At 42.0% G+C, this 20,440-nt stretch overlaps 1 protein-coding gene across 1 annotated transcript in view; it reads right to left on the reverse strand.

The window, feature by feature from the left end:
* CPT1B (carnitine palmitoyltransferase 1B) overlaps positions 1 to 20,440 on the reverse strand; it is a 68,755-nt gene that overhangs the window by 6,031 nt on the left and 42,284 nt on the right. The window contains exons 13-18 of the mRNA XM_044279901.1: positions 16,943 to 17,059; positions 12,483 to 12,647; positions 9,361 to 9,495; positions 9,134 to 9,286; positions 6,717 to 6,830; positions 911 to 1,003 (exon numbers count right to left, since the gene is read on the reverse strand). Of these exons, the coding sequence (XP_044135836.1) occupies positions 911 to 1,003; positions 6,717 to 6,830; positions 9,134 to 9,286; positions 9,361 to 9,495; positions 12,483 to 12,647; positions 16,943 to 17,059 (777 nt within the window). The remainder of the gene's footprint in view (positions 1 to 910; positions 1,004 to 6,716; positions 6,831 to 9,133; positions 9,287 to 9,360; positions 9,496 to 12,482; positions 12,648 to 16,942; positions 17,060 to 20,440) is intronic.

Here is a 20,440-nt window from a genome sequence, read left to right on the forward strand (position 1 = left end):
GTGTTTTTTATTTTAACTTTTTTTTATTAATTCACTGTGTTGGACATATAATAAATTGATTTTAGAGGCTGTTTATTGAAATGGTTTTTATTTTTTCCATAATAAAATATTTTGTAGAAGGAAAGAATTTTTATTTTATTTTTACTATGGATTTTTTTGTTGGAATACTTAATTTTTTTTTATATAGACAATCATTTGATCACTTTTACAATACACTCAAAGACTCCTGCATTGCTGTGAATTATATCTGTTTTACACTGACAGGCAGCCTGTTAAGGCCTTCATGAGACCCCCCTGACTGTTCTGGAGTTAGCTACATAACGCCAGTGCCAGACATTTATAGTATTCTTTGCCAAAGGGGTTAAAGAGAATTTCAAATGAAAACAAAAACTGGTCATGTATTTGTAAATCAGAAGTTAGAGCCAGGAACCCAACTTTTATCATTCAGGTTAATCATTCACCTTGTTAATATTAGTGCAGACTTGTTCTAGGTAACACTAAAAACCAAAATACAATGCAATAATACTTTTAAAAATACAGTATCTTATTCAGATGTTTCAGTCTAGGCTTTGGAACCTGATCAGCCCAAGACAAGACACACTGACCCGTTTTTTCATGTCTGCCATTTGTTTTTGTTTTCATCGTATTTTAGAGTAAAATATGGTTGGAAACAAGATTAGATAAATCCAACTGACTTCATATGGATTTTTATTCGTTCATAAATGTATTAGTCATGGTCTAGTCTGGTAATGGCTTTTTTGGTCACTTATCCATTTCATGGCCGCACTGAGGTCACATCACGACACTGTTACTATGATCTATTAGCGGTAGTGATGATTTGTTTTTTTGTTGTTTCATTTTAATTCCCAACCAACCACTTTAATTATAAAGAAACAAAAAGGAATCATACCGTTTCAGGGCTGGAGAATTTGCTAGAAATGTGCAAAGTGATGAAGTTCTCTCCTGCAAAGATGTACGACACACCATAGCCGTCATCAGCCACCTGTAATTAGATAAATCAGTGTGATCCCAACAATAGTTTACACCACTGGTTGAAAGCACACCTTTTTAATAACATATATTAAATTTAAAGGCACTTGTTACCATGATAATGATAATCTGCCAGCATTATGTTATAGAGAAGGTGAACAGATTGATATATAGTTTTGTAGAAAAGATTTGCTTTATTATTGATTGATTTTAACTTTATTATTATTATTTATTATTAAAACGCCATTCATTCCATAGCACTGTACATATGATAACCGGATGTACATACATAATACAAGCAGGGCCGGTGCAAGGATTTTTGCCAACACAAGCGAAGCTACATTTTGGCGCCCCCCCCCCCCTCCCCCACACTTCTCCTCTCTGTGGTCCTCGTATCTTCTCTCTGCTTCAGAAAATGGCTGGTTTAAGGACCATATTTTTCGACCTCTAAGACACACCTAGGTTTTAGAGGAGGATAATAAGAATTTTTTTTTTCCATTACACCTCAGGTCAGACCAGCAATCAGACCCCCAATGTTAATCAGACCTCAGCTCACAGCCCCAATCAGACCCCCAATGTTAATCAGACCTCAGATCAGAACCCTATGTCAGACATCATCCCCCAGCCATCAGCCCCCAATGTCATCCATCAGGCCCCCATGTCACATTTCTCCCCCTCCATGTCACATTTTTCCGCCCTCCCCCAGGGTGCGCCCTAAGGCGGCCGCTTGGTCTGCCTTATGGTAGCACCGGCCCCGAATACAAGCAATTGCACAGTAGGAGAGGGTAAAGCTGGTCATGGCGGCATAGAGCCAGAAGGGTAACTGGTTGTAGGCTTGTCTGAAGAGGTGGGTTTTCAGGTATCTTTTGAAGGATTCCACTGTAGGTGAGAGTCTGATATATTGGGGTAGAGAGTTCCGGAGTATGGGGGATGCACGGGAGAAATCTTGGAGGCGATTGTGGGAAGAGGTGATAAGAGGAGAGGAGAGAAGAAGGTCTTGTGAGGATCGGATATTACGTGTGGGGATGTAGCAGGAAAGTAGCTCAGAGATGTATGGAGGGGACAGGTTGTAGACAGCTTTATAAGTATGTTAGAATTTTAAACTGAATTCACTGGGCAATGGGGAGCCAGTGAAGGGATTGGCAGAGGGGAGAGGCAAAGTAGTAACAGGGTAAGAGGTGGGTTAGTCGTGCAGCAGAGTTGAGAATATATTGGAGGGGTGCGAGAGTGCTAGATGGAAGGCCACAGAGGAGAATGTTGCAGTAGTCTAGGCGGGAGATGATGAGGGCAGGTACAAGAATTTTCGCAGACTCATGGTTGAGAAATGCGCGGATGCGGGAGATATTTTTGAGTTGGAGGTGGCAGGTGGTGGAAAGGGCTTGGATGTGCGGTCTGAAACAGAGGGCAAAATGCAAGGTCACTCCAAGGCAGCGAACTTGGTTAACCAGGGATAGTTTGCAGCCATTGATCATGATAGATAGGTCTGTTGGGGGAGTTGCGGAAGATAGGGGAAAGATGATAAATTCTGTTTTATCCATGTCAAGTTTAAGAAAGGGAGAGGAGAAGGAGGATATGGAAGATAGGCATTGTGGGACTCTGGATAGTAAGGTGGTGATGTCTGGACCAGAGAGGTACATTTGTGTGTCATCAGCATAAGTGATACTGAAAGCCATGGGACTCTATGAGCTGTCACAGGCCGAGGATGTAGAGAAGAGCAGGGGTCCTAGGACAGAGCCTTGTGAGACACCAACAGAGAGGGAATGAGACGAGGAGGTGGCGTGAGAGTGGGAGATTAAGAATTTCTGGTCTGTGGGGTATGATGTGATCCAGGAGAGGGCCAGGTCAGTGATGCCAAGGGATGAGAGAGTTTGTAACAGAAGGGAGTTGTCAATGGTTTAAAAGGCAGGTCAAGGAGGACAGGGTAATTTTTTTTTTGTTTTGGCTGTTAGCAGGTAGTTGCTGACTTTGATAAGGCCACTTTCAGTTGAGTGGTGGGATCGGAAGCCATATTGTAGTCGGTCAAAGAGGGAGCAGGAGGAGAGGTGAGAGGACAGTTCAGAATGGGCATGTTGTTTAAGTAGCTTTGAGGCAAATGGAAGAAGTGATATGGGGCGATAACTGGACAAACAAGATGGGTCAAGTGAAGGCTTTTTGAGGGTGCGTGTAATGGTAGCATGTTTAAAACCAGAGGGGAAGACACCAGAGGTTAGTGATAGGTTGAAGAGATGAGTTAGGGCTGGGATAAACACTGTGGTGAGGATAGGGATGAGGTGGGATGGGATTGGGTCAAGTGCGCAGGTGGTGAGATGTGATCTGGAGAGTAGGGTGGAAAGTCTTCTGTAATGGTAGAGAAGCTGGTTTTGGGAGAAGAGGACTGAGCAGTTGTGTAGAGGGTCTGTGGGGACTGTGCACTGAAACTTTCTCTGATGTTGACAATCTTTTGCTTGAAGTATGTGGCAAAGTGCTCAGCTGAGATCAGAGGTGAGGGTGTGGGCGCTGGGGGAGGGAGAAGAGAGTTGAAAGTGTTAAAAAGTTGTTTAGGGTTGTGGGACAGGGAAGATATGGGAGATGAGAAGTAGGCCTGTTTTGCATCAGCGAGTGAGAATTTGAAAATGAGGAGGGATTGCTTGTATATGGTGAAGTCAGAGCCATCTTTACCAAGGGGCAAAAGGGGCAGCTGCCCTGGGCCCAGTTGCTCCTGGGGGGCCCAAGGCAGCTGCCTCTTGAGCCCTGCTAGCTACTGCCCCGGGTGTCAGGCTGTCGGCTACACAGGCATCATGATCGTACTGTGTTAATGATCTTAATTCTAGGACCTTAATGAGTTTTGCTCTAGGACCTTAATGACATCATTACCATGTGACCAGTAACTTAGCAATTACTGGTCACATGGCTATGAGGTCATCACAGGTCCTACTGAGTGTTGCAGAAGTTAACTGTGGAGCTTTTTTGTGTAAAGATTACATCAGAAAAAGGTGACAGGGGCTGTTATGTTAATATACTGTAAACTACTGTATAGTGGGGTGCTGTATACTGTGTGGTGGGCTGTATATTGTGTGGTGGGCTATATATTGTGTAATGAGCTGTATATTGTGTGGTGGGCTGTATACTGTGGGGGGTGGCCTGTATACTGTGTGGGGGCCTGTATACTGTGTGGTGGGCTGTATACTGTGTGGTGGGCTGTATAGTGTGGGGGGGGGCGCTATACTGCTGTACTGTATAGTGTGGGGGGCTGTATCGTGTATAGTTTGGGGTGCTGTATACATGAGGTGTTGTATACCGTGAGGTGCTGTATACTGTGGGCTGCTATACTGCTCTACTATATACTGTGGGGTGCTAAACTGCATACTGTGTGGTGCTGTATACTATAGGGTGCTATACTGCATACTGTGGGGTGCTGGGGTGCACTGTAACACTAGGGTGAGCCGAGCCCTGGTCTCCTTCCTGCAGAGCGGTGCCCACTTCCAGCTGCCCAGAGCACTGATCCTGAGCCGCTGGAGTCTTCAGAACTGGAAGTATTTACAGTCATTCACTGGACTCTACCAGATGTGTGGATTTTTTGTGTGTGTGTTGTGGTGGAGGGCATGATTGCATGCTAAGGTGTGGGAAGGCGGGAGCCAGGGGGCCCAAGTAAATTTTTGCCCAGGGTCCAATCAATATTAAAGACGGCCCTGGGTGAAGTGATCCTTAGAATGGGATTTCTTCCATCGCCGCTCTGCAGCCCTGGAAGCTTGTATGAGATTTTTCGTCAGGCTTCTGTGCCAGGGATGTCTGTTGATTTTTTGGGTTTTGTTGTGTGTGTGTGTGTGTGGGGGGGGGGGGGGGGGGGGGGGGGGGCAGCAGAGTCCAGAGCTGTACTTATTGTGATGTTATACAGGGTGGTGGCAGTATTTGCGTCCTGGAGGGAACAAATGGTAGAGAGTGGCACAAGAGAGTCAGAAAGCAAGCGAAAGTCAAGATGTTTAAGGTTCCTGCGGGGGGGGGGGGAGGGCTGGGGTGCTAGTGTGCGGACCAGGGCAGCAGTAAAATAGATCAGTGAAGAGAAGGTGAGTAGGTTGTGGTTAGATAGGGGGAGAGGCGAATTGGAAAGGTTAGATAGGGAGTAGAGGCGGGTTAAGATCAGATCCAGAGTGTGACCATCTCTGTGGATGGGAGCGGAGGACCAATGTGAAAGGCCAAAGGAGGAAGAGAGTGATAGAAGCATAGAGGCGGCTGAGTGGCAAATGGGGATGTTGAAGTCACCCATGATGATAGTGGGGATGTCACTCAGCAGAAAGAAAGTGTAGGAGCCAGGTGTTGAAGTCGTCAACAAAGATGGTGGCTGGACCTGGGGGCGGTAAATGACAGCTACTTAGAGAGTAGATGCGAACTTCAAATGAAGTGAGAAGACGAACTCCTCCACCTTATTTACAGCTGGGGCGAGGTGTGTGAGTGAAATTGAATCCGCTATAAGGCCTCTTGCACACAACCATATGCATTTTGCAGTCTGCAAAAACATATCCCAAAAAAATATGTATGACGTCCGTATGCAATCCGCATTTTGTGGAACGGAACAGCTGGCCCCAAATAGAACAATACTATCCTTGTCCGTAATGAGGACAATAATAGGACATGTTCTATTTTTTTGCAGAACGGAAATACAGAAACGGAATGCACACGGAGTACCTTCTGTTTTTTTTGCAGACCCATTTAAATAAATGGTTCCGTATATGGTCCGCAAAAAAAAAAAAAAAAGGAATGGACACGGAATGAAAATACATTCGTGTGCAAGAGGCCTAAGAGAGTGCAGCAGGGAAGGCAGTGTCAGAGGGTGCCACCCATGTTTCTGTGAGATCCAGAAAGGAAAGTTTGTGAGAGATGAAGAGATCATGAATGTAGGACCAGTTTGCTACAGACAGAGCAAGCGTTCCATAGTGCTCATGCAAGTGGGACTAAGGGAGCAGGGGTCAGGGGAATAATTTTCAGGTTTAAGGGGTTGCAAAAATGTGTGGAAGGAGAGCGGTAGTGAGAGGTAGAGCTGATACAAGGAGAACTTATAACTTACCGATACAAATCTATGTTGTGTCTATGCTTAGGAGTCCAGTGGGTGGTCTCACTTAATGACCGACAGTCTTCCCTGTATAAGCATGTTTAGGGCAGTTTCACACAAGTAAGTACATTGTGGGAATGACACTCCTTGTGTGAGCGTGATCTTCTATTCTGGATTTGCAGGAGCGCACAGCATTATACATCTCTATAATGCTGTGTGCCTCTGCTTGACCTTACTTCTACAGGATCATACTGACTGCTTTATGCCAGTATGATTCTCTAAAAGTAAGGTCATGCAGAGGCACACAGCATTTTAAATCATAATTCATGAAGCATGAATTATGAACGGAGGATCACATTCACACACGGAGTGCGATTCCTGCAATTGACTCGCTCGTGTGCAACAGCCCTTAGAGAGGTTTATGTCATTCACTAAGTAGGACTTGTAAGCACAGAAAGATACAATAAACATGTATATGAGATATGAACAATGCAGAAAATATATGTTTCTGTTTGCAGCAGTAAGCACTCAATATAAGAGGTCCAGGAATCCATCACACTTACAGTCTCAGCTTTCAGCAACCACTAATAACCAGCTCTAAAAGCCTCAAAGAAATACAAAACTATCATGTGCATTATGTACAACAAAATCTTAGAAATATAATATTCATTTTTTCAACAATGTTATCCCCATTACTTACGGGTCCAAATCCTCCTCCTGCAGAAATATGGTCCGGATTTTTTTCCAAGTCGAAAAGTTTCAGCTGCTGTTGTGGCGTCTGAGATGTGGACAGTCTCCAGGGTTCAGACAATACCTGTAAGTTCCATAGGACAAGCTGAGTGATTTGGTTTCACATTCAGTGACGCAAGCCTTTTGGATGCGATATGTTCATAAGAATATAATTTCCAATAGAAAAAACAGAAAAAGAGTTTGTCCCATCTCGTCCAAGATGGGAATAACCACAGTAAGCGTCGGTCTGGGGAGGCAGAGTTAAGGAAACGGTCAAGTAGCTGATGCTCTGAGCTAAGTAAGAATCTTAGCACACCAAAATACACTGTTTCTTGCAAATTTGAAGTTAAGGAAACCGTGTAGCTTGCTGTGATATGTTGTTTGTGTAGTTCCCATTCACTGCTATGGGAATAAGCAAAACAGCGAATTGTTGGGCATTTAGATATTTCCATAAGTCCATCCACCCATGGCCAGCGATTACAGTGGTTATTCACATCCCAGCCATGAAAGGCCAATATGGGACAGCCTCTAGTGCTGTTAATATAATTATCACAATGTCATAGGAGGCAGTCTGTCAGATGAGCTCATGTAATCCAGAAATTTCCATGCCTAAGCAATAGAACTGCCATATTTCTGCATAGTCTAAAGCCTAGTCTATAGTACTGCAACTCTAGTAATAATAGTTAGCAAAATGTAAGAGTTCTGCAAGGGATTTTATGGTTATTGTATATCCCTATATTTTAAAGAGGATATGATGGACTCCAGACTTTTGCACGGGTAGAACATACTGTTTTTTATTTTGTTTCAGGGTTTTTTGGAGGGGAGCGTAGGGTGTTCAATTGGGATTGTATTTATACATTTTTGGGAAAATGTGTAGGTATTAAGCCCTTGGTAATCTACTGAAATAGGATTTCATCACAAATGTTGTTTTGTCAGGTAACTGCATCACATGTGCATTTGAAAAATTACTGTGATGCCACAAGTCAGATTCGGCCCTGATAGTTACTGTGACATCACAAGTAGCGTGTATTCAAGTGACTCTGTCAGCAGTTTTGAACATGCTAAATTGCTGAAAGCAATAGGTAGGGGTTGGGGACAGCAATACAAACATACCTTTTTCGAGCTTTTATTATCAGGAGTAGCGTGAATACGACGTTTTATTTTTCCTAGATTTTGTTCCAGCAAGTGCACTAGAGGCGGAGCTTTACTGTGAAGTGCTTTCTGCATTGAGATGTTTTACAGCCCCTCCCCTTTGCACTGAAGAACTGTAGAAGTCTCCTGGTCACTCAGCTCAATGCAGAGAGCAGTTCATAGTGAAGCTCCACCTGAGGGACAATTGAGGAGCAGAATCTGGCAGAATAAAACTTATAAAACATATTCACACTACTCCTGATAATAAAAGCTCCACAAAAGGTCAAAACTGTTGACTACATTTCAGTTAGGGAAATGCATATCGAGAGAGACAATCAAGCAGAGCTGGGCAGAGAGAAGCCAGAGGAGAATAGCCAAGTGGAATTCTCTATGTGCTTCTTAAAACTATAAGGCAAGATTTAAAGGGGTTGTTTCACATCAGCAAATGGCATTGATCATGTAGAGAAAGTTAATACAAGGCACTTACTAATGTATTGCGATTGTCCATATTGCTTCCTTTGCTGGCTGGATTAATTTTTCCATCACATTATACACTGCTTGTTTCTATGGCTATGACCATCCTGCAATCCATTAGTGGTGGCCGTGCTTGCACACTATAGGAAGAAGCACTAGCCTTTGCGCACTACCACCAGAGAGGCTGATGCTTTTTGCTATAATGTGCAAGCACGACCACCACTAATGGATTGCAGGGTGGTCGTAACCCCTGGAAACAAGCAGTATGATTTGATCGAAAAAATGAATTTAGCCAGCAAAGGAAGCAATATGGATAATCACAATAACATTAGTAAGTGCCTTGTATTAACTCTATCTACATGATCAATGACATTTACTTAAGTGAGACAACCCCTGTGCCAGATTTATCGAAATGTCTGATGCTGAATGGTAAATCTGGTGCACTTTTAGACTGTCTTGTCTAAGTTCATACCTCCTATCTTACTTTGTGCCAGAACCATTCACTTAACTTTTGGTGCAATTTTGGCTCACCTAAAGCAATGTCCCTTCTACTGCGAATCCACACCCCATTTCTACCCCATTGTCAGGAGAAGCAAGAAAAATCTCTGACACACTTAATAAATGTACATTTATAATAGTAAACCTACCCCGATATTGTCTCTGAAAGTTGACTGTTTTTAGGGATTCTGTTAGAATTTCATGCACCGGTAGTTAGGGTAGCATGAACCTGCTGACGAAAAGATCTCTGTATACATGTAGTAACAGAATACATTAAACTCTCACCTGCTGAAGGAAAGGGGACTCGGTTCCCAGATACTTGGACACAAGATAGAGGCAGAAAAGGTGGCGGTCAATACCTTTGCCAGTCATTGCTAGACGATACATAAGCTGGTGACGCTCAGCTGCAGCTCGGTAAAGAGCCAGGCGATTCTCCCTCTGTATAAAAAGCAATGATGATCAGAGGGAAATTATCTTCTAATAAAATATGAATACTCAAAGCCTATACTCACAGTTTGATTGGGATCCTCCATGGCTTTTACAAATTCACATGACTCGATGGTGCATGCCCTAACAGTCTCTGTGCGACCTTCACGGAACAGGCGAGTCATTGAAGCTTCATATGTCAGACAGAAGTGACCCTTATCCTGCCGAAACACATTCAATAGAAATAGAAAAAATTGATGTCAAAGTTCCCATTGTCAACTGAAACGGTTTCAGTTTCTTCAGAAAATCTAAACGCCAAAAGATAATTTGCTCTGTTGTGTTGCATTCTTCAGAAGATAGTCAGCTATAATCTGAGGTTTATACACAGTCTAGTCACATTATTATGACCACTTCCTACTTTCGACGCCGTCAGCGTGTAGCTCATGAAGGAAGTCACCCGTCTGGCTTGGTGGGTATATAAGGTGTGCGATAGGCTGTCTGCACACATATTCCTCGTTGCTTTTATGGGTAAAAGGGTAGATTGATCAGAGTTGCGAAAAGAGATGATTATTGGCTTTTGGCCCCAGGGTGGCAGTATTTCTGAAACTGCACAGTTTGTGAACTGTTCACTTGCTGCTGTGGTGAACGTGTATGGTGAGTGGACAAACGACACTATTGAAAATAAGTGACGTGGAAACTGCAGAACACCACATACCATTGATATAAGAGGTGAACGTTGGCTACGAAGGTGCAGGAGGGTGGACTGACACTCTACAGTGGAGCAGCACACCGCCAAAATGAACCAGGGGGCTATCAGACGAGTGTCTAAAATAACAGCTCAGTGAATCCTACTGCGTATGGGTCTCCAAAGCAGACAGATGGTCACTGCACCTCTGCTAACAAAGTTGCATTGCCAAAAAAGGTTTACATTTTTGCAGTAGTATCAGAATTGGACCTCCACAAATTGACAAAGGGTTGCCTTCTCCGAACAGTCACGTTTTCTGCTTCATCGAATGGATGGATATTGGTGTATCAGGAGAGAAACATCAGAGAACAAACACCCTGCAGCCATTACTAGAAAAGTACAATCTAATGGTGGAAGGTACTCTTAACCAATTTGGGTATGAATCCATCCTTGTAGATCACGCACACCCATATATCCTGATTACTTCAATGGGTGGATAGGATTTTCCAGCAAGACAATGAGACATGACACATGGCTTGAAATGTCTAACATTGGTTGGAAGTGCATGACCAAGACCAAGACCCACCCAACTGAGCATCTGTTGGACCACCTCGATTGTGGTGTTCGCTCTATGGATCCTCTCCCCATGCAACTATTGGATGTACTGCAATCAGCATGGCTCCAGATACCTGACAACCTACCTTACTGAGTCAGTCCCAGCCTGTCTAGCTGCTATCCATGCTGTACACCGTGGTTACTCTGGATATTAGCTGGTGGTCATAATAATGTGACTCCACTGTGTGTTATGCAAAGAACATTTGAAGCAATTCATTTTTTTGTGAAAGTACCTACAGGGTTTTTCATTTTTGCAACAAATGATCTATGTGCACAGTTGTGATGTTTTTGGTCCACTCCAGACAACAGATTAGCCCTCTGTCTGATGACCTCTTTCCGTCTCAGGTCTATGGTCAGATTAGAAGCAATCACAGACTGCTGCTTGGTCAAACGTGAATTTATTCTAGTAGAGTTGCATTTCTCTTGATGGCAGCCATCGGTAATTGTCTGTTAGGCCTATAGACCTCATCTAATGAGTATATACAACTTCACCTTATTATCAATACGAGAACATAAACTGCAATATTCCTATGTGCTCACTTCAACTACATCTCTTTCCACATCCTTCCTCTCCAAATAAACCTGCCTCTTCAGTGCTCATCAGCTGTCATGCATCCATGTTATAAGTGGTTTCAATCTTTCTCCTTCCGTCGCCTTTTATAATATAATCTAGATATTTTCTCTTGTTTCTAGTCCGTGAACAATATCCATGTACATTAAAAATAGCTTTCACATAAAATATACCAAAAGGTATCACCAGTTTTTACCATTCCCTGAATTGTCCGGTCAAGTTTTTCCGAATTTAATCAGTTTTTCCCTCATGGTTTTGAGAAATTGATAAAAAGAACTAGTTGTCTTCACATGTCCCATTGTGGATCTTCCAGACAAATCTGTCTAGTGAAGAAGATGGCAGTATGAAGAGGCATGGGACACATCACCTAGGTGGCTTTAACGGCAGTCTTTTCATGATGATAATTTTGATCAACACAGAGGGAATAAACAGATTTAACTAAGAAATGAGTGGACTAGAAATTAAATTTGTGAAGTTATTTCCACCTTTTCATTGGAAATGTTGCATAATGGAACCTATCCCTACATAACGCTGAAATGGCTGGTTGTGACACAGCCATCTCTAGAAACCTAATGCCCAGCTGCATAAGAACATGCTGGTGGTTTAGTAGCCCCAAACCTAGTGACAGGTTCCCTTTAAAGGGGTATTCTCTTCTGAGACAATAGGGGCATATCACTAGGATATGCCCCCATTGTCTGATAGGGACCTGCACCTATACCGAGAACAGAGCCCTGCAAAGTGGTGGCTGGAGGACTCCGGTCCGACCACCACCAAGCGCGCCCCCCATAGAAGTGAATGGAAGTGCACAGCGCATGACCAGCCACCGCTCCCATTCACTTCTATGGGCCCGACAGAAATAAATGAGCCAGAGCTTGGCTATTTTCGTCGGCCCCATAGAAATGAACGGAGGGCGGCTGCGCTTGCGCAGTGTGCACTCCACCACTTTCGGGGATCTGTTTAGGAGATAGGTGCAGCTCCCAGCGGTGGGACCCACACCTATGAGACAATGGGGGCATATCCAAGCGATATGCCCCCATTGTCTCAGAAGAGAAAACCCTTTTAAGAGTATGTTCACATGTAGTGGATATGCTGCGTTTTTTTTCCTTCTGGACTTACTATAGCAGCCATGTTTAATAGATTTTAACAAAAATAAAAAATCTGCATGTCCATTCTTCCTACAGATTTTTACCAAGGATTTCAGTGCTTTCAGTGGAGCAGACATATGGAGGTTTTACTGCAGGCTTGCAGCAGATTTAGCGATGAATTTAGGAAAACCTAACTGGTTTAGTGCATAAAACTAATTTCACAGAATTGTTAATATTTGGTGGTCCATTTACCCTATAGTGAGCGAGCTGGAGGGCAATCTGTAGGAAGGCATCAGGGCTGCTCCGACATTTTTTGATGATTCCTTTTCCGAAATCTGTAAAGCGTAGGCAGTTAAAATCTACATCATCTGCTAGTGTTTTCGCTGTGAAGTAGGAACTTTCAATGACCTCTCGACACTAGAAGACAGACAAGTTTTCATTAGAGAACCTTTGGATTTACCAGAGTATTATCCAGAGTGTTTCAACCATTGTCTGACATAGAAAGCAAAACTCTGCTGTTCTCATGTTCAAAGAGGTCCAATACCTGTCACTTAAGCAAAGATACCAATAACTGTCTGGCATTTAGCAAAACCAATTTACCCCCTTCAGAACCAGGCAATTTTCCATATTTTTTTCTCTCTCGTTATCTATTCCCAGCCCTCCTAAAGCCATAACTTTTTTATTTTTCCTTACACATTAGCCGTATAATGGCTTGTTTTTTGCAGGACAAGTTGTATTTTCTAGTAGCTCCATTTACGGTTTCAAAACGTGTAGAGGGAAGCGGAAAATAAATTACAAATGTGGTGGAATTATAAAAAAATAAAATAAATTCTGCCACAGTGTTTTGGGTTTTGTTTTTGCAATATGCGGTAAAACTGACCTTTTATTTTCACTCTGTAGATATGTATGATTACAAAAATACCACATGTTTTTTCTTGCATTCTAATACTGAAAAAAATAAAACCTTTTTCTCTGCATTGCAATATTCTGACCCCTATAATTTTATTCAATCTTTTTTATGTGTATGGAGCTGTGTGAGGGCTCATTTTTTGCAGAGCAAGCTGTACTTTTCATTGATACAATTTTGGGGAATTTATAATTTTTTTATCACTCTATTTAATTTTTTGTAGGAGATGAAGCAACTAAATACAGCAATCTGACCATTTCGACTTTTTTTTTCCTGTATCGCCGTTTGCTGTATGAGATAAATATTTTTATATTTTACTAGTATAGGTTATCACACACAGCGATGCCCATGATGTTTATTTTTTAAATTGTTTATGTACTTTTATTTTTGGGAAAGGTGAGTGATTTAAATTTTTATATTTAAAATATTTTTTAAAACTTTTTTTTATTGTTCCCCTAGGGAACTTGAAGAAACAATCATTATATTGCTTCTCTCATAGACTCCCATGCATTAGCATTAGGAGAAATTCACTTCGTTCCTATTGAGTCCTGCCACAAGCAGGATCTCCATAGGAACCTACATGTGGCAGCCTCTGATCATTCACCATCTGGCACCCCCACAGTCCTCGCTAGGGGGAGCAGGTTTTTGACCTCACAAATACCGTGTGTGATAGACATTATCGTCGATCGCATACATTAGCCTCTGGTGCCTGCTGTTTAAAACTTTAAATGCCCGAACACCAATGTAAATGTACGTTAGGTGGTCGGGAAGGGGTTAATAAAATGTTTAACTCCTTCATGACTCAGCAATTTTCAGTTTTGGTTTTTCACTCCCTGCTTTCCTGGAGCCATAACTTTTTTATTTTTCTGTTCACATAGCTGTATAAGGGCTTGTTTTTTGTGTGACAAGTTGGAATTTCTAATGACACCATTTATTATTGCATACAATATAGTAGGAAGCTGGAAATAAATTCCAAATAGAGTGGAATTGGAAAAAAACGCAATTCCACCATAGTTTTATGGGGTTTGTTTTTAAGGCTTTCCCTAGTTATTCTTGTGTTTTAATACTTAAAAACTTTTTTTCTTTTCATTGCCATATTCTGACCCCCCATAACTTTTTTATATTTAAATTTACGGAGCTGTGTGAGGGCTTATTTTTTTTGCAAAGAAATCTGTATTTTTAGTGATATAATTTTGGGGTATGTATGATTTTTTAAAATCATTTATTAAAAAAATTTGTGGAGGTTCACCGTACATTATAAATACGTTTATATTTTAATAGTTTGGGCATTTGGGGGCACGGTATGGAAAATTATTTTTATTTTTTTCATTATTTATTTTTATTATGGGGAAAGAGGGGTAATTTGAAAAAACACACAATCTTTAGATTGCTTCTTCCATACACTACTGTAATGTAATACAGTAGTGTAAGGGAAATTCTGTATATTTATATGGTGCACTGCCATCTACAAGCATCCATAAGAATATATCTGCCATAGGCCTGGTACCCTCCAGCAGGCTTCAGCCTCTCACCACCAACAAACGGCCTCTCAGACCTCAGGGAGGGGAAGCAATTCCGGCCCTAGGAGTGCAGCACTCCCTCAGATGCCGTGGTCACAATTGTTAAATGTCTCTGATTGGTGTTATCGCCCATTGCAGACATTAGCCCTAAGCGTCTGCTGTGTAAAACTGCTATGGTACCTACTCCACTCTGGAGCGGGTGCCATCTTTAAAGTGCCAACATCCGTTGTACAAGTACTGCGGATGTTATGAAGGGGTTAGGTGGAAGCTGAAGTTGAAGCAAGGGAGAACACAAACAATTACTATCAAGAATAATGCCTTCTAAAGTACATAGGTTTAAGGTCCATTCAGACATCTGTAGATTGTGTCCGGATCAGTTCCGCAATGTTACAGAACGTATCCGGACCCATTCATTTTCATAGGGGATGGAAAAGATGCGGACAGCACACAGTGTGCTGTCCGCATCCGCATTTCCGGTCCGCGGAAAAAAATAGAGCATGTCCTATTCTTGTAAGCAGCTGCAGACAAGAATAGGAATGATCTATTAAGTGCCTGCGATGTGCGGCGTCAGTGTTTTGCAGACCGCAAAACACTGCGGAAGTCTGAATGGACCCTTACACTGATTAAATTAAAACGAGTTAAAGGGAATCTATCATCACATACTTTAATATTGAACCAAGAGCACTGTTAGATTGGTTATGGTCTCCTCTCCTGAATAAAACATTCATCCAGATTGGTCATATCACTGAGACAGAGATCAATATTGTACATAACAATTCGCTGAAATAAACACCTTGTTTGAAAATGGGTACAAAATATTGTGTAGGAATAACACCATAATCCAGGCATAAGCACAAATACAGTATACCTCTGACTGTTCACTACCGTATAGAAAACTATTCAATGTATAACAGACCTCAAATGGTAGGAGAAAAATGGGCATATAATCCATCACCAAAGTTGATTATCCTCTATAATGTAGATTATCTTTATTCATAGTGACACAACATAAATCCATCACCCAACAAAAAGGTTATATAAAAACATGCCAAACACAAACTATATTGTCCCTGGGAGGCCAGTACTGCAGCAGCCAGCTACAGTCATGGGGTCCTGGAGGGTCCGGATGCATTTCCCTATTAGCAATGGGTTATTAGGGGACATTAAAGGGACAAAGGTATCAAAGCAGATAAAGCAAATTAGTCCCACCAATAATGTAACAATATGAACTACGAAACCATCAAACTCCATGTGAAGCAAAGTACATAAAGTCCGTGTTTGATTGGCATCTAAACAAAGTTGCTTTATATACAGTCCTGTAACAGTCGGGGGTATACTGTATTATGTCTAGCTTATGGTGTTATTCCTAAGCAATGTTTTCACATAAATGGGTCATTTATGAATCTAGTGTAAATTCCATCTTTCATTTTCCAAAGGAGCTGTCAAAATGTAAAGGTGGAATCTGATTGGTTTCTATGGGCAACTAAACCAGTTCTACTATACACCAGTTTGATAAATGATCCAAAAAGTGGTTGTTTTTTTGTGTAAAATTTCCTGTCCAGATATGCACCTCCGTTCCTGGTGAATCCTGTTTTTTGCACCATGTAAATGAGCTATTTGGTGCAATGAGATTTGCCCTCATCGCATTAAAAGCGCCACTTCGGGAATGTATGCACACGCATAGTACAGCCCTGATGCTGGCCCGACTGACGTCGTCTGTACATATGCATCATGGCGCGCTGATTGCAGTGATGTACACAGTATGCCATGGAAATCCAATCTTTATGAGAAACCTGGACCCTAAATGCCATATTTTTGCGCCTGGCCTTGTTAGAATTATAAAAAATAAAATGGCTGCACACCATTATACATACAAACAATAGAGCTAAGAAATGGGGATCATTCTAAATAAAAGTGGTACAATACCGACTATAAATTAGTAATGGAAGCTCTTAGCGCACAAGTTTAATCAAATATGTGCGCTAAGAGCTTCCATTGACTCATTTATAGTCGGTATTGTACCACTTTTATTTAGAATGACCCCCATTTCTTAGCCCTATTGTTTGTATGTATAATGGTGTGCAGCCATTTTGTTTTTTGTAATTATGTTTGCTTCATAGATATGCACCTGTGATTCTGAAGGTTCTAGTCTAAATTCTCTTGACCTTGTCAGAATGTTATGTCATGATAATCATGAAATAATTATCTAATGGGTACAGAGAAATGTCCTAAATTTACATTAATGCCTCAAAATGTTCTTTAGTCACTGTTAAAAGAAAACTCACCATAGGTGGAATATCCCACTGTAGTCTGTATGGTGGGGGCAATGAGAGTCCCGGATCTCCACGGCAGTTCCCATCCTCAGTGTACCCCAGTTCAAAAAAATCTGTGCCCAGCATGAACTAGACAGATTAGAGAGACGAAAAACAGGAGGAGGCAACAAAGCGGGTGAGAGACTAACAATAAAAATTTAGGCTAGTCTTTTAAATATCATGGATTACTCCCTTAAAATACTTCAATCAGCCAGATATACTCCATGGAAATGTCTCTACAAGCTTTAGGGTACTTTCACACTTGCGGCAATTCGAACGCAAACGGATACATTTGTTAGACAGATCTGGATGCGGATCCGTCTGACAAATGCAATGCAATACCGGATCTGTCGGAAAAACAGATCCGCTATTTATCCTTTTCACATTTCTGAAGGTCTGCGCATGCGCAGACCGCAAAACCGGATCCTTTTTTCTGGAACACTTGGGGCCGGATCCGGCATTAATGCATTTCAATGGAAAATAATGCCGGATCCGGCATTCCGGCAAGTGTTCAGTATTTTTGCCCAGAGATAAAACTGCGGCATGCTGCGGTATTTTCTCCGTCCAAAAAACGTAAAAGGGACTGAACTGATGCATCCTGACGGATTAAAGTGAACTTGTCACTACATTATCACTATTGAAGTAAAGGAATTGCCTAATAGAACATAGCACCTCATTCCTATCCTTCAGCCATTGTTTTTTTCTATCTTCAGAAAAACAAGTTTGTTTGGTATGCAAAAGAGCCAGCAGGGTGTCCAGAGGGGCGTTCATTTTGCATGGAGGAGCCCAGCTATGCCCCTTGCTAGTGCCCCAGCCTGCCGCCTCTCCGCTCTGACATGACACCCCCTGCTGCAATGTCTCTGCCCACCCCTTTCCCCGCTATGTCACATTCAAGCCATAGCTCCTCCAGTCTTTTCCCTGCTGCATTGCGTCAAAATTTCACGGTTGTGCTTTGTATGTCCCACTGATAGCATCAGCCTCAACTCCACAACTGGATATGCGCCAAGCCCAGTGACGTATTCATGCTGTGCCTTTATCTACTTCAACTTTTATAGATCTACTAGCTGAAGGACCCAACTTCGCTCGGGTATATTTAACCTATTTCATTTCATGTTTGTGTGTGTCGTTAAAAGATATCAACACTATCCACTATAAGGCCGAATGCCGTGAATGGATCGTGGTATCCCGGCCTGGATTCCTGCTGACAGCAGAAGCGCACAGCGTCATTAGTTGCTATGACGCCGTGCGCTTCATGCAGCCGCTGCACTACAGTAATACACTCGTATAGATCCATGTGCATTCGGCCTAAGTGACATCTACAGCACCCCACCCCCAAAACAGTGACCTCCACAGCCCCCCACCCCTTAACATTGACCCCCCCCCCAGTGCCCCGTCCCTTAAAATTGGACCTCCACAGCAGCCCACCCCCTTAACTTTGACCTTTACTGCAGCCTTCCCCTTTAACAGTGACTTTCACAGCATACCACCCCTTTGACAGTGACCTCCACAGGGGCCCGCCCCCTAAACAGTGGCCTTTACTGGATGAAGGGCATGTCCTTTTGAACAGCTCACTCTAAGACAGCAGCACTGTACTGTCTGAGTGTGAGCTGCAGGGAAAAAGTCACCCTGCATCCCATCCCTGCAGCTGACAGAAGTTGATTTTTATCTTCATTTTTTCAATCACTGTCGGCTGAGGAGTGGGAGGGGGCGTGGTCTAACCAGATCTGGGCGTGGCTTAGCGGGACCTAGAAGTGGATTTTTAACTTCATTTTTTTAAATTTCAGTCAGCTGAGGAGTGGGAGGGGCGTGGCTTAACCGAATCGGAAAGTCACCCTGCCTCCCATCCCTGCAGCTGACAGAAGTTAATTTTTACCTTCATTTTTTTCAATCCCCGTCGGCTCAGGCGTGATAGGGGTGTGGCCTAACCAGATAAGAGGCGTGGCTTAGTGGGACATGGGGGCAGAGTTTTAAGTCTTTTGAAGGTGGACACATTGTGGCAGGGGGTGTGTCTGGGCTCCTTCCTGCAAGAGTGACGCCCCTCCGGGCACCTTACTGGCTCATTTGCATTCCAAATAAACTGGATTTTCAGAGGATAAAAACATCTATTGCTGGAACAAAGGCACATCTTGAAATAAAGTACTAAGTGCTATTAGACCATGGCTGTACTTCAATTATCCTGGTGACAGATTGCCTTTAACCCCTTAAGGACTCAGCCCTATTTAACCTTAAGGACTTGGCCATTTTGCAAATTTGCAAATCTGACCAGTGTCACTTTAAGTGCTGATAACGTTAAAATGCTTTGACTTATCCAGGCCATTCTGAGACAGTTTTTTCGTCACATATTGTACTTCATAACACTGGTAAAATGAAGTAAAAAATAAATAAAAATTATTTATAAATAAAATACCAAATTTACCCAAAAATATAAAAAAATTGCAAATTTCCAAGTTTCAATTTCTCTACTTCTATAATACATAGTAATACCTCCCAAAAAAGTTATTACTTTCCTTTACCCATATGTATACTTCATGTTTGCATCATTTTGGGAATGATATTTAATTTTTTGGGGATGTTACAAGGCTTAGAAGTTTAGAAGCAAATCTTGAAATTTTTCAGAAATTTTCAAAAACCCAATTTTTAGGGACCGTTCAGGTCTGAAGTCACTTTGCAAGGCTTACATAATAGAAACCACCCAAAAATGACCCCATTCTATAAACTACACCCCTCAAGGTATTCAAAACTGATTTTACAAACTTTGTTAACCCTTTATGTGTTCCACAAGAATTTATGGAAAATAGAGATACAATTTCAAAATGTCTCATTTTTGGCAGATTTTCAAATTTAATAATTTTTTTCCAGTTACAAAGCAAGGGTTAACAGCCAAACCAAACTCAATATTTATGGCCCATATGTGGTCGTAAACCGCTGTACGGGCACACGGCAGGGTGCAGAAGGAAAGGAATGCCATACGGTTTTTGGAAGGCATGTTTTGCTGGACTGTTTTTTTTGACACCATGTCCCATTTGAAGCCCCCCTGATGCACCCCTAAAGTAGAAACTCCAAAAAAGTGACCCCATTTTATAAACTACGGGATAGAGTGGCAGTATTGTTGGTACTAGTTTAGGGTACATATGATTTTTGGTTACTCTATATTACACTTTTTGTGAGGCAAGGTAACAAGAAATAGCTGTTTTGGCACCGTTTTTATTTTTTGCTATTTACAACATTCATCTGACAGGTTAGATCATGTGATATTTTTATAGACCAGGTTGTCATGGACGCTGCGATACCCAATATGTATACTTTGTTTTAATTTATGTAAGTTTTACACAACGATTTCTTTTTAGAAGCAAAAAAATTATGTTTTAGTGTTTCCATAGTCTGAGAGCCATAATTTTTTCAGTTTTTGGGCGATTACCTTGGGTAGGGTATGATTTTTGTGGGATGAGATTACGGTTTTATTGCCAGTAT

The sequence above is a fragment of the Bufo gargarizans genome, chromosome 2 (genome assembly GCF_014858855.1).
Source record: "Bufo gargarizans isolate SCDJY-AF-19 chromosome 2, ASM1485885v1, whole genome shotgun sequence".
NCBI lineage: Eukaryota > Metazoa > Chordata > Amphibia > Anura > Bufonidae > Bufo > Bufo gargarizans.